This window comes from Tamandua tetradactyla, chromosome 22 (genome assembly GCF_023851605.1).
Source record: "Tamandua tetradactyla isolate mTamTet1 chromosome 22, mTamTet1.pri, whole genome shotgun sequence".
NCBI lineage: Eukaryota > Metazoa > Chordata > Mammalia > Pilosa > Myrmecophagidae > Tamandua > Tamandua tetradactyla.
In genome coordinates this window covers 16394168-16410312 of record NC_135348.1, presented here as the reverse complement: position 1 = coordinate 16410312, position 16145 = coordinate 16394168, and the positions used below count along the sequence as shown (strand labels likewise).

Sequence of the window (16145 nt, the reverse complement as noted above, 5' to 3'; positions counted from 1 at the left end):
TAGGTCTTTCATAAGAGTTGGGAAATTTTCAGTGATAATTTCTTCCATTAGTTTTTCTCCTCCTTTTCCCTTCTCTTCTCCTTCTGGGACACCCACAACACGTATATTTGTGCGCTTCATATTGTCATTCAGTTCCCTGATCCCCTGCTCAAGTTTTTCCATTCTTTTCCCTATAGTTTCTGTTTCTTTTTGGAATTCAGATGTTCCATCCTCCGGTTCACTAATTGTAGCTTCTGTCTCTTTAGATCTACCATTGTAGGTATCCATTGTTTTTTCCATTTTTTCTTCTTTGTCCTTCACTCCCAGAAGTTCTGTGATTTGTTTTTTCAGATTTTCTATTTCTTCTTTTTGTTCAGCCCATGTCTTCTTCATGTCCTCCCTCAATTTATTGATTTGGTTTTTGAAGAGTTTTTCCATTTCTGTTCGTATATTCAGCATTAGTTGTCTCAGCTCCTGTATCTCATTTGAACTATTAGTTTGTTCCTTTGACTGGGCCATACCTTCAGTTTTCCGAGCGTCATCCATTATTTTCTGCTGGTGTCTGGGCATTTGATCAGATTTCCCTGGGTGTGGGACCCAGCTGGTTGAAAGCTTTTTCTGTGAAATCTCTGGGTTCTGTTTTTCTTTTCCTGCCCAGTAGGTGGCGTTCGTCTGTCTGCACGGCAGTCGGCCCGGGAAACCGCGCGTGGAGGCGGGGGTCGCTGGCCGCCGCGGCTTGGGAGAGTGCTGGTCCTAATTGCCCAGCTGGCCCGAAACGCCAAGTGTGACGGGAGGGCCCCGCTATCCAACGTTCCCAGTCAGACCGGGGAGCCACGTGCGTGGAGGGGACCCCAGTCGCCAGTCGCCCCGGCCGGGAAAATGCGCGCCCCTCGGGTATCTCACCGCAGCAGATTCTCCCTGCCCGTTCAGCTGTTCCAGAATGGGGTACGCTGTCTTTTTGGTCTCTGTCGTGACTCCGGGAGCTGTTTCGTATTGTTTCTGTTTCTTTAGTTGCTTTTCTGGAGGAGGAACTAAGACCCGCGCGTCTTACTAAGCCGCCATCTTCTCCGGAAGTCCCCTGAAAGCCATTTTTAAATTCAACCTGCTGACACAGTAAACACTGCTTAACAAGAGGAGAAAAATTGAACCTGAAATAGAACTCATCTATTTTGGCATCAGAAGTTTTCTTATTTGTGATAACCTTTGCATTTCTTTTCTAGAGTCCTCAGGGAGCATCTCCTTATGTCTGACCTATCCAAAGACAGGTTTACAGTCTCCAGCACATAGTGAAGTCTATTAATTTGCTCATTTAACGAGAATACAAACTTTCAATGTGGCAATGCTTTAAATCACAAAAGAGTTATGATGATGCATAAAAGGGTGAAATTCATGGAAAGGTCCTCTGACATAAGGGAAGACCTTTCCAACATTATTCTTCCTTCACTTTCTTCTGATTCCTCTTAAAAAGCAAACAATAAAAAATGTCTAGCAGAATTTACAGAATTATTTCTATCAAGTTTGAACTTTCTGTAACATATATATTTGAACCTTCTAAAACCTAGTTGGTAGATCAACACCACAAGGGCAAAATAAAATGCACTGGAAGATGAAGGCATCTCTGCTCAAACTGAGACAAGCCTATGGAACCCTGTTGATAAGACTGATGTGCAGCTGCTTGTCCTCTATTGACAAAACATCGTCCTTACGTCACCTTCTCCCAGCATGCTGCAGTTTCATCAGCATTTTAATCGTCTATGTCTCTTTAAATAAGTTACCCCATAAGTAAGTAATAAGTTACTTACTTAGCACAATGAGATGAAATCAGTTCTCTTTTTCCATTTCCTCCTTCTGGAATATCAATCTAGCAAAGACAAAATCAAAGTATCAGTCATATTTTTTTTCAAATTTTAATAAGATAAACCTAAGGTTAAATAATTTAAGAAATGTAGCATTGAAATCAAACAGTTTAACTAGGTACTAAACTGATTAAGTGGTACCATACACTCTAAGATGTAAGAAATCCTGAATTTTGGCTTTGAAGAAAATGCATTAACTAGTGATGTAGACCTCTTCATGGAGCCAATCAATCCTTCTTTCATTTGCTGGAACAAACATGTTAATATCATTCTACCCCTGGCTGAGATTTCTCTACCCATGTCCTCCAAGTTGAAAACTTCAAAGGAGAAAGACTTAAGTTAGAAACCAAGCAGGGTGGGCCATGGTGGCTTAGCAGGCAGAGTTTTTGCCTGTCATGCCCTGAGACCTGGGTTCAATTTCCGGTGCCTGCCCATGTAAAAAAAAAAAAAAAGAAAGAAACCAAGCAACAGGCATTTAATCTGCCACCTACTAGCACCACCACACTTAATTAAAAGTGTTGGTAGGATTATACTATACTTCCCTCACCCTATATCAAACATTTAATCAAATTTAGGGATTCTCTATATTCTTAACTCTGGAACAGTTTTTTTAAATTTAACAGGGAAGGAAAAAGGATTTAGTGCTTAGTGAACATCTACTAAGTGGCAAGCCTTTTATGTAATGTATCTCATTTACAAGGTCCAGTAGAGCTGGGTTAAAATAAAATACATGGCCATATGCACACAACCTAAAAACTAATAAACCAAAAGCTCTGAGGTTTACAGTAAAACAAATTAGTGCCCTTCTTGATGAATTCTAAAAGTTTTTAAAAAGTTTGAAAAACTTCAATTTTTTCAAACATGTAGGCTTAGAAAGAACACTTATACCAATAATTTTGTGGCAGATTCAGTATGATTGATTTTGGTCTTATAATTGTGCTTTTTACAGTACTGCTACATTGGGCAGAAGAAAAATGAGGAAGAGAGTGAAAACTAACATTATTCTTAATATTAATTTACACTGGTTGGATTTCTCCAAAGATCACGGCATATATATATATATACTGGAAAATTTTTAAAACCCACATTTTTTGTAATCCAAGGGAATTAGACTCATTTATATTTGAAAAATAGAGGTTCCTCTATTACATTGTTTTCTAAGCTTTTGATGTAATGGAAAAAACATTTGCTTTTTTCCCCAAATAAGCTGCTAATGCTCAATTCTTTAAGCTACCTTTATTGATATTTTCCAGCATTAGTAAGTTATGTCAAGGACTGAGTCCCATACTCTCTGTGGATCTAAATGTTCAAGTGGCAGTGTGTTTTTGTCCCGTGTTTAACAGTCGCTTGCACTTAGTACTCGTATCTATCACACCAGTCTGCTTTCACAAATGAGGCTGGTGGTGTATAAAATTCTGCTGCTTTAATATGATCTTTCCCAATCAGTTTTGAAATTAAGTGAAAAACCATCAATGGACCACTACCTCTCATAAAAGTACTTTAGCATTTCCAAATACATATTTTTATAGATGGAGTAAAATGGGAATGGAAAGGATAAAAGAAACCAATACTAAAATAAAATGCACTCCAAAGAAAGTGCATGACCTCAGAGAACATTCTCTGAGGATGAGTTAGTAGCATATAATGCATGTTTGCTAAATGTCTCAAAGAATTAAAGTATGTCTTTAAGTGCTTAACCTCTAAGATCTACTAGCTGACTGGCGGTGGTTTTTTACTTTAGTATTTCAGATAGCATTTAGGTATTAAATTATAACACCCAACAATATAATAATAATAATAATAATTAACCATTACCTGTAAATGAAAGTGTTAAATGTTAGAGGAGGATGATATGTAATCTATTCTCAAATATTTAGAACATAGGTAGTTAGATAGACAATGATATAACACGTGGCAAACTGCTAACAGTTGGTAAATCTAGATCTGGGTGGAGGTTACGTCGAAGTTCTATGTATTGTTTCTGTATTAGTTTTGCAATTTCCCCATAAGTCTGAAATTATTTCAGAATAAAAGTTTTAAAATTAACCATTATCGAGTCAAACTACTATTTTTTTGAATTTTCCAAACAGCTTATAAATCAAGGGGGAAGAGAACTGCAACCCAAGAATCTAGACTTCTGGGTTATTTTTTCTAACATGCACATAAAACCTACTCTCCTCTTTCACTGGGTATATGATCTATTAAAATGAACATGACCCACTTACAATTACTTTGACGAAGTTGGCAGGAAATAGGCCAGTCTGGTTTCTACATTTCCCTCTATACCAATCTGTATCTATTTTTTCCAGAAGATAAACAGTTTCTCCAGAAATGAGGTTCAAGTCATCGACCTGCTCTGTAATATAAAATTATAATTATATATGATGAGTTCTCCTGGTTGCTGATTTGATTAAAGTAGAGCTTAAAGTAGCATTCAGTTCTGTCTGCTAAGACAGTATGTTCTGTTGACTCTGAGGAAATAAATATTATACTAATCAAATAGACTGAAAGATTACTATCCTATTTTTTAATAGATTTTTATAAGCTCCTTCTTTTAAGACCAAACTAAATATATTAACCATGTTCTGATTTGTGGGAAATGGTTAAAACAGCACTGTGCTTGGCCAGTGATTCCTACTGTGCCAATATAAACCCCTTGCTGCCAGTCTGACTTAATACACATGGAATAGCTGAATGGGTTTATGAACACGGTATAGTATTGTTATGTTTATTCTCAATTCTGCTTAAAAATCATACCAATTTAAAAATATTAGCTAAGGAAGTACTCTATTCAGCTCGTCAGCAAGTACATTTACCCACACTAAAATAAAAACCAGTCCACCACACAGATAGACTTATCTTACAACTTAGTCCTAAGTTGTAAATAACTTAGGACTTTATTTAGCAAAATAAATGATTGCAAAACAAATTTATATTTTGATCACACAAGTAGCAGTTGAGATATGTATGTAGGTTTTACCACTCTTAGGACAAAATAACATCATTTATTATACTTAGGATCAATTTCATTACAGTTATTAATTGGTAACCTCTGTTTTGAAAGAGTTAAAAAGCCTACAGCTGGGGCAGTGCCACAGTGGCTCAGCGGCAGAGTTCTCGTCTGCCATGTCAGAGACCGGGTTCTATTCCCCATGCCTGCCCATGCTGAAAAAAAAAGTCTACAACTAGCAGGCAATTTGTTATTTGTTTATTTAAAAGGGAAATGATTCTCTCTTTCTCTCCTCTCTCAGTGCATTTCAAAGGCAAGGGTCTCAGGTAAGCCCCCTGGGAAGGGCGGGTGCAATCAATTCTTCCTGAAGGCAGAGTGATGGAGAAGATGACCTCTGCTGGCCAGGGCACCCCTGAGAGGCGAACCCGAGGGGGGTGCCCACCCTGTGTCCCGGGCTCTACCACGTGACTGTCATGTCCTTACCTGCTGGGAAATCATGAAGAACAACCGCATGAGGTACACTGCTGTCAACTACAGGTTTCGGAGCAAAGCTGGGATCCTTAGGGGGAAAACAGAGCTGTGAATGACGTGTCCAGGATGGATTTTCCCTCTTCCCTAGAGTCCTCCTGATACAGTCATATTATGAGTACAAGAAGCAAACCATACAGTCGAGCCAAACAAGAGAAGCATTATCAAGTTGAAATGGAATTTGCCTAGGGAGGAAGGAAATAACTTTAATTATCCACATTCCCTGGCATGTATTATTATTTTTTTAACTGAGAAAGTTGAAAAAAATAAAAAAGGAACGTTAACTTTTTTTTTTTGAACAGCAACTATTTTACCCTGAATTTAGGCATTTTTGGCCTCTTTCCATGTCAAGGGTTGCCTTTTCCTTAAACTGTGATCATGATTAAACCTGGAGGACAAAGCCTTAAAGTTGCTCCTGTTCAATAGGGTGGGAAAAGAAGAAAGTTCTGCAATTTATGCTTTCGCCTTTCATATTGGAAGGTGCTAATGATTTCCCATAAAGATTCACAAAAAGATTCATTTCATGTATTACTACTTAATAATGGTAATAACATCTGAATGCCTTCCCTAATTTGAAAGCAATACTACCTCGCATGCCTGGCCTGGATATTCCAGTTAAGATGAACAGTTTATTCAATAGTAATTCTGTGTAAATCAGCAAAGAGAATCCAATATTCTCCATCCATCTAGCCAACTGCCTACAGTGGCTAGAGAAAGGGTAAATTTGAAGAGTGATCTTTTGTAATTGACAGGTAGTTGTTCTTCCTAGTTTCTCTGTATGAAGAGACAGGCTTATCCAAATCATCATCATCATCATAAAATCTGATTGAAGGATATTATTTGGAGTTACAACTTAGAACTCTTTGGCACTGGCAAACCTGTGAAATAATGAAAGCAGATTTTTTTTGTGCCCCTTCATGTACTTTCATCTGCGTCAATAATTCTTGTTATACAGAGTTATACAGAGAAGGCAGGGTTTAATAAATGAGTAAGAGTGCTGAATCATTATATTGACATCTCTCTTAGACTCTAGTGTCTTAGAGCAGCTATAAGTAAAAACCTAAAATTGTGGAAATGTAACCCATACCAAACTCTGATATCTGTTCTACAACTAATTGTTGTGATATGCTTTGAAACTTATTGCTTTTTTGTATATACGTTATTTTTCACCAAAAGGAAAAAAAAAGTTGATTGTGATGATAAATGTAAGTGATATGATGATATTGTGAACCACTGATTGTAACTTTGGATGATTACACAGTATGTGAATATATAATATATATCAATAATAAAAAATAAATTTTTTAAAAAAAAGTGACAAAACTTTACCTGAACTGGCAAAAAAAAAAAGAGAGAGAGAAGGCATAACTAAAATCAGAAATGAAAAAGGGGATATTATTACCACATCACAGAAATAAAAAGGAATATAAAAGGTTACTATGTATAACTGTACACCAACTAATTAAATAACCTAGATGAAACAAGTTCATAGAAACACCCGAACTACCTATACTGACTCAAAAGAAACAGAAAATATAAACAAACCAGTAACTATTAAAGAGACTGGATTAGTAATCAGAAACCTACCAACATTCTGACGTCTGGAGAACTAGATGTTCACATGGAAACGAATGAAAGAGGACCACTATCTGACACCTTATACAGAAACTAACTCAAAATGGATCAAAGACAACTATAAGAGATATGGCCATAAAACTTGTAGAGGAAAATGTAGGGAAGCATCATCAAGATCTTGTGTTAGGCAGGTTTCTTAGCCCTGACTCCCAAAACACACACAACATAAGAAAAAAAAAAGATAAATGGAATCTCATCAAAATGGAATACTTGTGGATCAAAGGACTTTGTCAAAAAGGTAAAAAGGCAGACTAGTAAATGGGAGAAAATATTTGGAAATCACATGTCTGAAAAGATTTTAATATCCAGAATATATAAAGAAATCTTACAATGCAATAATAAAACAACCCAATTAAAATTTGGGCAAAGACTTAAATATACATTTTTCCAAAGAGGAAATACAAGTGGCTAAAAAACACATGAAAAGATGTTCAATATTGCTAGTTATCAAGGAAATGCAAATCAAAAACACAATGAGATATCATTTCATACCTACTAGCATGGCCATTATAAAAAAAAAAAAAGAACAAAACAAAACAGAAATGTTAGAATGGCCATAGCCCAAACACCCCTAAAGAGTTGGATAGAAAGATCAAAGGTAATGGTGGAGTTATACAGATAAGGTAGAGTTTTAACAAACGAATATGACTGCTGAATTATTAAATTGGTATTTCTTTTATTCTCCAGTATCTTAGAGCAGCTAGAAGTCAAAACCTAAAATTGTGGAATTGTAACCCATACCAAACTCTGAATTCTGTTCTACAACTAATTGTTGGGCTGTGCTTTGAAATATATTGCTTTATTGTATATATGTTATTTTTCACAAAAAAGGGAAAAAAAGTCATTTGTAATAATAAAAAAATATTTATTCCATCTAGCCTCCTATATTCTGGAGCAGCTAGAAGGAAAAATCTGAGAGGATGGTATGGTAGCCCATGACATATTCTGGGATCTTTCCTGTAACAACTTGTTGAAGAGTGCTTTGAAAACTATTGCTTTCTTCTTTCTTTGCTTTGTATATACGATATACTATACAATAAAAAAAATTAAAAAACAGACAAAACAAAACAGAAAACTACAAGTGCTGGAAATAATGTGTAGAAATAAGAAAACTTATTCACTGCTGGTGAGAATGTAGAATGGCAGTTACTTTGGAAGACAGCTTGGTGGTTCCTCAGGAAGTTAAATAAAGAATTACCCTAAGACTGGGTAATCTCATTTCTAGATACATACCCAAAAGAATTGAAAACAGGGGCTCAAACAGGTATTTGAACACTGATATTAATAGTGGCATTATTCACAATCCCCAGTTGCCTAAAGATGAAAGCAACCCAAGAGTCCATCAATTGATGAATGGCTAAATAAATGTGGTATGTACATACAATAGGATTTTATTCCAGCTACAAAAAGGAATGAAGTCCTGAGAGGTGCAACACCATGGATGAGCCTTGAAGACTTCATGTTGAGTGAAACAAGCCAGACACCAAAGGACAAATATTGTATGAGCTCACTAATATGAAATAATTAGAATAAGCAACTCATAGTTACAAACTAGAATAAAGGGGCTGTGGTGGGGGCAGAAATGGGAAGCTAATGCTTAAGTGGTACAGGATTCTATTCAGGTTAATGGAAAAGTTTTGGTAATGGATGGTGGTGATGGTAGCACAATATTGTGAATGTCATTAACAGCACTGAGTTATATATCTAAATGTAGTTAAAAGGGGAAATTTTAGGTTGTATATATGTTATTAGAACAACAACAATAAAAAAAACACAGGACTGTACAACACAAACAGTGACCCCCTAAGTTAACTCATGGGTTACAGTTAATAGTACAATTATAAAAATGTTCTTTCATCAATGGTAAGAAACATATCAAACCAATGGAAGGAGTTAGTAATAGGGTGGTATTTTATTTCTGCATGATTTTTTTTCCCCCCATGGGCAGGCACTGGGAATTGAACCCGGATCTCTGGCATGGCAGGCAGGAACTCTGCCTGCTGAGCCACTGTGGCCCGCCCTTTGCATGATTTTTATGCATTATTTTTTGCATGATTTTCTGTAAACCCATAATGTCTCATGTTAAAAAAAAAAAAAAAAAGCCCAGAATGGGAGAGAATAGGGGACAGCTGTGACTTGTACTCCCCGATCACATGGCTTCCCTTCTCCGCCTCCATGTATGGATATCCCCGGCTGCCCATCACCCCAGCCTGGCAGATGAAGGGCAAGAGGGACAGGCTAGACACGGCTGTCTGCAAGGGACTGGCAGTGTTTAGACCACACTGCCTAGGTAGGTATCTGGTATGTACATCGAATATGTTTCAAAGCTCTTTCTCACATGAATATAACTGGTAATACAAATGGGCACTAATAAGAATAGCTAATATTTATTGTTCACTCATTATATGCTATTCACTGTATTAAATACCTTAAATGTATTAGCTCATTTACCTTTTTTATTAGCTCATTTAATCTTTAAAACAGCTTTACTAAGATTTAATTCACTTACTATAAAATTTACCCTTAAAATTTTAAATGTGTGAACTCCAATAGTTTAGTATAAGCAGAGTTGTACGAGCGTTACTACATTAGAGCATTTTTAACACCCCCCAACATAACCTCCTAGCCATAAGCAGTGATTCCTCATTCTCTCTTCCTCCCCAGCCCTAGCAAACCTCTAATCTACTTTTATCTCTAAGGATTTGCCTATTCTGGATTTTTCATAGGAAGAGGATCATTAATATGCTATTCAGTTCTAAAATCAACTTTGTGAGGAATGATCTCACACACACACACACACATATAAAAGAAGTGAAGAAAGATTAATGCACTGCTTAAGGTGGTAGAAGGGAGCTCAACCCAGCTCCATGAAACCCAAGTCTTTGCTCTCCCCTTGCACTAGGCAATCCCAGGTCTGAGGGATTCAACTTCAGTTGATAAAATCCAATATTCTGTTTATTAAGGTATGGGAAAGTTCACATATTTTTAGAAATTTTCATCTTAAAATTAGGCTTTCAATAAAAAGGTAGCCTACGCAATGGGAGACAATATTTGGAAATGACATAACAGAGAAAGGTCTAGTATCTGGAATATATAAAGAGATTCTTCAACTCAACAACAAAAAGACAAACATCCTAGTTTAAAAAATATGGGCAAAAGACATGAACAGACGCTTCTCAGAAGAGGAAATACAAATGGCTAAAAGGCACATGAAAAGATGCTCAACTTCCCTGGCTATTAGGGAAATGCAAATCAAAAACCACAAGGAGGTGGTATCTCACATCCACCAGAATGGCCATTAAAAAAAAAACAAAAACAGAAAATGACAAGTGCTAGAGAGGATGTGGAGAAAGGCACACTTATCCACTGTTGGTGGGAATGCAAAATAGTACAACTGCTGTGGAAGGCAGTTTGGCAGTTCCTCAGGAAGCTAAGTATAGAATTGCCACATGATCCAGCAATCCCCATTACTAGGTATATATTCAGGGGAACTGAAGGCAAGGACACAAACAGACATTTGCACACTCATGTTTATAGCAGCATTATTTACAATTGCCAAGGGATGGAAAGAACCCAAATGTCCATCAACAGACGAATGGCTAAACAAGCTGCAGCCGTAAGACAGAACAAAGTCATGAAGTATGTAACAAGGTGGAAGACCCCTGAGGACATGAGGCTAAGTGAAATTAGCTAGAAACAAAAGGTCAATTACTGTGTGGTCTCATTGATATGAACTAACATTAATGAGTGAACTTGGAGGACTGAAGTTAAAAACACAGTTTATCAGGAGATAGAAATAGGGCAGAGATTGGGCATTTGGTGCTGAAGGAATACAGATTACAAGAGGACTGATTGTAAAAATTCAGAAATTTTAGCACAGTACTATCCATTGTGTAAGTACACTAAATGAGGCTGAATGCAAGGATCACTGAGGGAGAAGGGCTGGGGGCACGCATGAAACCAGAAGGGAAGACAGAGGATAGAGATTGAAATGGTGTAACTTAGGAATGCCTACAGTGGACAATGATGGTGATTAAATGTGCAAATATAAAAATGTTTTTTGCATGACGGAGAACAAATGAATGTCAATATTGCAGGGTGTAGAAAAAGGATGGTACACAGGAAAAAGGACAATTCATGCAAGCTAGGGTCTAGAGGCAACAGTAACAATGTAATATGCTTCCAGTGAATGTAACCAAGGCATTATGCCAAAACTAAATGTTAACAGGTGGGATGGGGGGCATGAGGGAGGGGTATGGATTCTGTGTGAAAAGAAAAGGAAATGTTTTCATTTGAAGTATGGTGGCAAAGGCATGCCTATTTACTTAGGTTGGATTCTATGATGTGTAACTAAAACTGTTTAAAAATGAACAAAGAGAAACAAGTGCTAGAGAAAATGCAGAGAGAGAGATGTACCTACTCACTGTGGGTAGGGAAGCTGAAAGGTGCGCAGCCCCTTGGAGGGCAGTGTGGTGGTCCCACAGGAGGCTAGGGGTGGGGTTACCATATGATCCTGAAACCCTGTTACTCAGTATATACCTAGAGGAATTGAGTGTGGGGACACGAATGGACATTTGCACACTGGTATCTATGGTGGCAGTGTTCACAATTCACAATGGGTGGAGGTGGCCTCAGGGTACAATGACCGACGGAAGGAAGGGGGAACTGTGGTGTATACATAGAGTGGATTACTGAGCAGCCACAAGAAGGAATGAAGTGGTGAGGGATACAACTAGGTGAATGAACTTTAAGGACTGTATATGTTGATTGAAATGTCAGAAACAAAAGGACAAAAATTATCATGCCTCACTCATATGAACTAATTATAATATAAAAACTTGGTGAACTGAAGTCAAGAGCATGAGTTACAAAGTTGGGGCCTATTGTAAAGAGTCCTAGAATGTACGCGCTTCCAGCAGTCACATATATTCAGGAATTGTAACTGCTATTTCTAAATTCTGAGAACTGAGCTGTTTGTATATAACCTGGTCATTCCCAGAAACTTCAGGTATTTAGGTGACACCTGAGACTCAGAGTTAGAGCTCTGAAGCTATGAAAGTCAGCAGCACCCCATACAAGAACTTTTAAAAAGTTGAAAAAGAGATCAGACTTTGACTAGAGATATATGAATGAAGCTGACATGGATAAGACTAACGTAAACCAGAAAACAGGGTAAAGGACGATATGGTCCACATTTTAAAACTTCAACTTCTGTGTGAGACCAAAGAGAGAGATGTTTAGTTGGTGCAAAATTTATATTTTGGGTAGCGCATTACCTAATTTAACTGGTATGGACAGTTTATTTGAACACCATAATTCCATGGAATCTTGAATAGGGCGTGAGATCTTGTTGGTTTGTCCAGGTTAGTGTGATGTCCTGATAGATCCCAGAATAATTTGGGAAGAGAATAAAAAAGTATTTGCGAAGTCCTCTTGGGGGACTGGGGAGAAAGGAGGAAATATTCAACTTCTTCACCTGGAGAATTTCTGATATCCCCACAAGCAGTGGGGACAATCAAATCAATAGGCTGAACCCTCAATCTTGGGGTTAGCCCCTATGAAACTTATTCCTGGAAAGGCTAAGCTAAGCTCACTTATATTTATGCCTAAGAGTCACCCCCAGGGAACCTCTTCTGTTGCTCAGATGTGGCCTGTCTCTCTAAGCCAACTTGGCAGGTAAACTCACTGCCCTTCCTTCTATGTGGGACATGACTCCCAGGGGTGTAAATCTTCCTGGCAATATGGGACAGAACTCCCAGTATTAGCTGGGACCCAGCATCATGGGACTGAGAAAATCTTTTTGACCAAAAGGGGGAAAAGAGAAATGAAACAAAATAAAATTTCAGTTGGCTGAGAGATTTCAAACAGAGTCAAGAGGTTATTCTGGAGGTTATTCTTGTGCATTATATAGGTATCCCTTTTTAGTTTATGGTGTATTGGAGTGGCTGGAGGAAAGTATCTGAAAATGATTGAGCTGTATCCTAGTAGCCTTGATTCTTTCTTTTCTTTTTAATGATTTTTATTGTAAAATATAACACATATACAAAGCAAGGAAAGAAAAAATTAATTTTCAAAGCACATTTCAATAAGTAGTTACTGAACAAATCACCGAGTTTGTCAGGTGCTGCCATTTCATCATCTCAGATTTTTCCTTCTAGCTGCTCTAAAACATTGGAGGCTAGAAGGAATATTAATATGGTAACTCAGCAGTCATACTCTTTTGTTAAATACTGTTTTCTCTGTTATACCCCCCCCCCCCTTCTCCTCTGGTCCTTCTCCCAATAGATAGGGATCTATTGGCAATGACTATTCTGACTTTTTCATGTTGAGAAGGGTGTCAAAACTAAAGCACAGAGGGATGCAATCAACTGATAATCTTAGAAAGGCTGATCCCTCTGGGTTTCAGGATTTATCTGACCTAAGAACTCTCTGGGGATTATAAATTCCAGGAAAGCAAACTTAGTGCATGAAACTTTGATAGTCTCAGTTTGAGCCCCTAGGTGTTCTTAAGAGTCAACAGGAGTGATGCTGGTTGGGGTTTAGCAAACCATGGCAATCAGCACTAGCTAACTGAAGCTTGTATAAGAGTAGCTCCAGAATAGTCTCTTGACTCTATCTGATCTCTCTTAGCCACTGATGCCTTATTTTATTATACTTCTTTTCCCCCTTTTGGTCCGGAAAGTATTGTCGATCCCACAGTGCCAGGGCCAGACTTATCCCTGGAAGTCACACACCATATCATCAAGGCAATTTTCACCCATGATTGTCATATCCCTGGTAGGAGGGAGGATAATCACCTTCCTTGCAGAGTTGGGTTTAGAGAAAGAGAGGCCACATCTGAGCAACAAAAGAGGCTTCCTGGAAGCAACTCTTCGGCCTTGTTATGGGTAGTCTTAGCTTCTCCCCTGCAGAAACAAGCTTCATAAGGGCAAGCCTCAAAATCAAGGGTCTGGCCTTTTTCTTGGGTGTTCTCAAAGGCTGAGAGGGTACCCGGGGTTTCCCAGATAGGAGAACTTAATATTTGCACATCTCTTTTTCTCTCTTTGTATCTCTCTCTCTATCTATATTTCTTCCCCTTTGGCCCTCACAGTAGCCTTGACTCTTGAAGAAGACTGTGTAACTATACAGCTTTTACTGTGTGACTGTGTGATTGTTAAAACCCTGCGTCTGATTCTCCTTTTTACAGATGAGTAAAAAAAAATAAGGATTTAAAATAAATAAATAATGGTGGGGTAAGGGGTAAACTAAAATTGGTAGATTGAAATACTAGTGGTCAATGAGAGGGAGGGGTAAGGGGTATGAGATGTATGAGTTTCTTCCTTTTATTTCTTTCTCTGGAGTGATACAAATGGTCTAAAAATCATCATGGTGATGAATAGACAACTATGTGACGATATTGTGAGCCACTGATTGTACACCATGTATGGACTGTATGTGCGTGAAGATTTGGCAATAAAATATACATATATATATAGAAAGAGTAAAGGATGTTCGTTGGGAATCTGCTTAACATGAGGAAAATAGATATTTGTAAAACAGTAATAAAATTTTTGCTTGTCAAAAAAATAATTAGGCTTCAAATAGGTAAGACTCATTTTTCTAAAAACTGTAATGACAGCCGTTGGTCTAGAAGCCTATAGGTTTTATTTCAGCATCACCCCTGGTTGACCCTAGGAGGCCAACTCCGTAAGTCTACAGTACAAGCTGAGTATGATAATGCTTAAAGGGGAAACAATACTGGACTGTTGTAAAAGAATAACTTCTAAACTTTTAGTTTCTATTTTTAACAATGGAAAGCTTTTAGGGAGTTTAACTCCCACTGTTACCCATCAGTGTGCTCTGAGAACAGAAGGACAGCTGTGACACATGGATAACACTATATCAAAACACAAAGAAAATGAGTAATAGAAGAATTTTACCCATGTGAACTAAAATTAGACTTTTCAGAATCCTAGGTGCAACTAGCTTAACATATCTTCTTTGGTCTCTAAAATACAAATTTTTAGTTTCTTAGCAAACTTCGTAAGAGAAACTGCCTTCTAAGAAGAAAGAACTGGACTAGACTATGAAAAGTAAGATAAATAGCAAATCAAATATTTTACTTACGTTAAAGTACTGGTGGGTATTATTTTTCATGTTTCCTACATTAACTAACAGAGAGTGATATCGTACTGGCTAACTTAGGAAACTCTTAAAAATATACCTCTACAAATTTATAACTGGACTTTTTCTTGATAAACAAATGACCTTCAATAGACCTTATATTCTGGCAGACTCCACAAATTCGTAAAGTCATTGGATTACATTGCATTTCATTATTTTATAAGCTATAATCAGAGAAATTAGGTTCACGCTAAGTTTCATCTTAAAGGGAAGTGCTTTTTTATGCCAGACATAGCATTTATAGGGCCCCCTTTAAAAATAATTATCCATTCTGCTAGGAAACTAATCTCTCACACTTTGGTAAACATGTTGACATTATTTTAAAAATAAACAGCTCTTGTAGTTGAAAATTAATGACTGAGCGTTCTGGTTGTTATAAGTCGATATAAAGAAGGCAAAACACATGATCGTCACTCTGTGTATCAAAGTCATTAGGATGGCAGAGGCAAGTCTCCTTAAAGTAATTTATTCTTAAAATGGAATAAAATGCTACTGTAATTTTTACTCTCACTAAAATAAATGTGATAATAAAAACCTGGGGATGAGATATAATTAATAGTGCAATGAAACGTACTGCCATGTGTGATATAAGGGCTGTACAATATTAATTCCTTACTTTTGGTCTGCTTCTAAGATGTTCATCAACTGGGGTGATAATCTTCATCTGAGACAGGTGAACTCGGCCAGCATCTTCTCCCTTTTGGCATTCCAAGTAATTATTTTGAGCCTGCTCCGGCGTCCCAAGTATGTCCCCACGCTGTAAGGTAACATACCACTCTCTGAAGCAATTATTATTTAATAAAACATTATTGCTTTTTTTCACATTTTAATCTTTGGAGCCTAAAGCATTTAATAATGTGCAATAGCAGTAACAGAGGCCAGCAATTTTTTACATTAGTCAGTAAAGAAAGAGTCCTTCTTTCCCCTTATAAGAGAGTTCTCTGGGGTTTTGTGAGACAATGTCTTCATTGGCAATTCCAGGAGGCAAAGACAGCTTAAATATAATCCAATGAAACCATTATTCTCAAATACTA

The 16145-nt window shown here is 37.4% G+C and overlaps 1 protein-coding gene across 13 annotated transcripts in view; it reads right to left on the bottom strand.

Moving 5' to 3' along the window:
• Positions 1-16145, bottom strand: part of SH3D19 (SH3 domain containing 19) — a 325680-nt gene that overhangs the window by 11650 nt on the left and 297885 nt on the right. For 11 of the 13 annotated variants that reach the window (XM_077139832.1, XM_077139827.1, XM_077139821.1 and 8 more), the window contains 4 exons: positions 15728-15868; positions 5269-5344; positions 4061-4191; positions 1782-1840 (listed from right to left, as the gene is read on the bottom strand). In XM_077139832.1, the coding sequence (XP_076995947.1) occupies positions 1782-1840; positions 4061-4191; positions 5269-5344; positions 15728-15868 (407 nt within the window). The remainder of the gene's footprint in view (positions 1-1781; positions 1841-4060; positions 4192-5268; positions 5345-15727; positions 15869-16145) is intronic. The other 2 variants (XM_077139822.1, XM_077139824.1) reach the window with 2 other exon arrangements.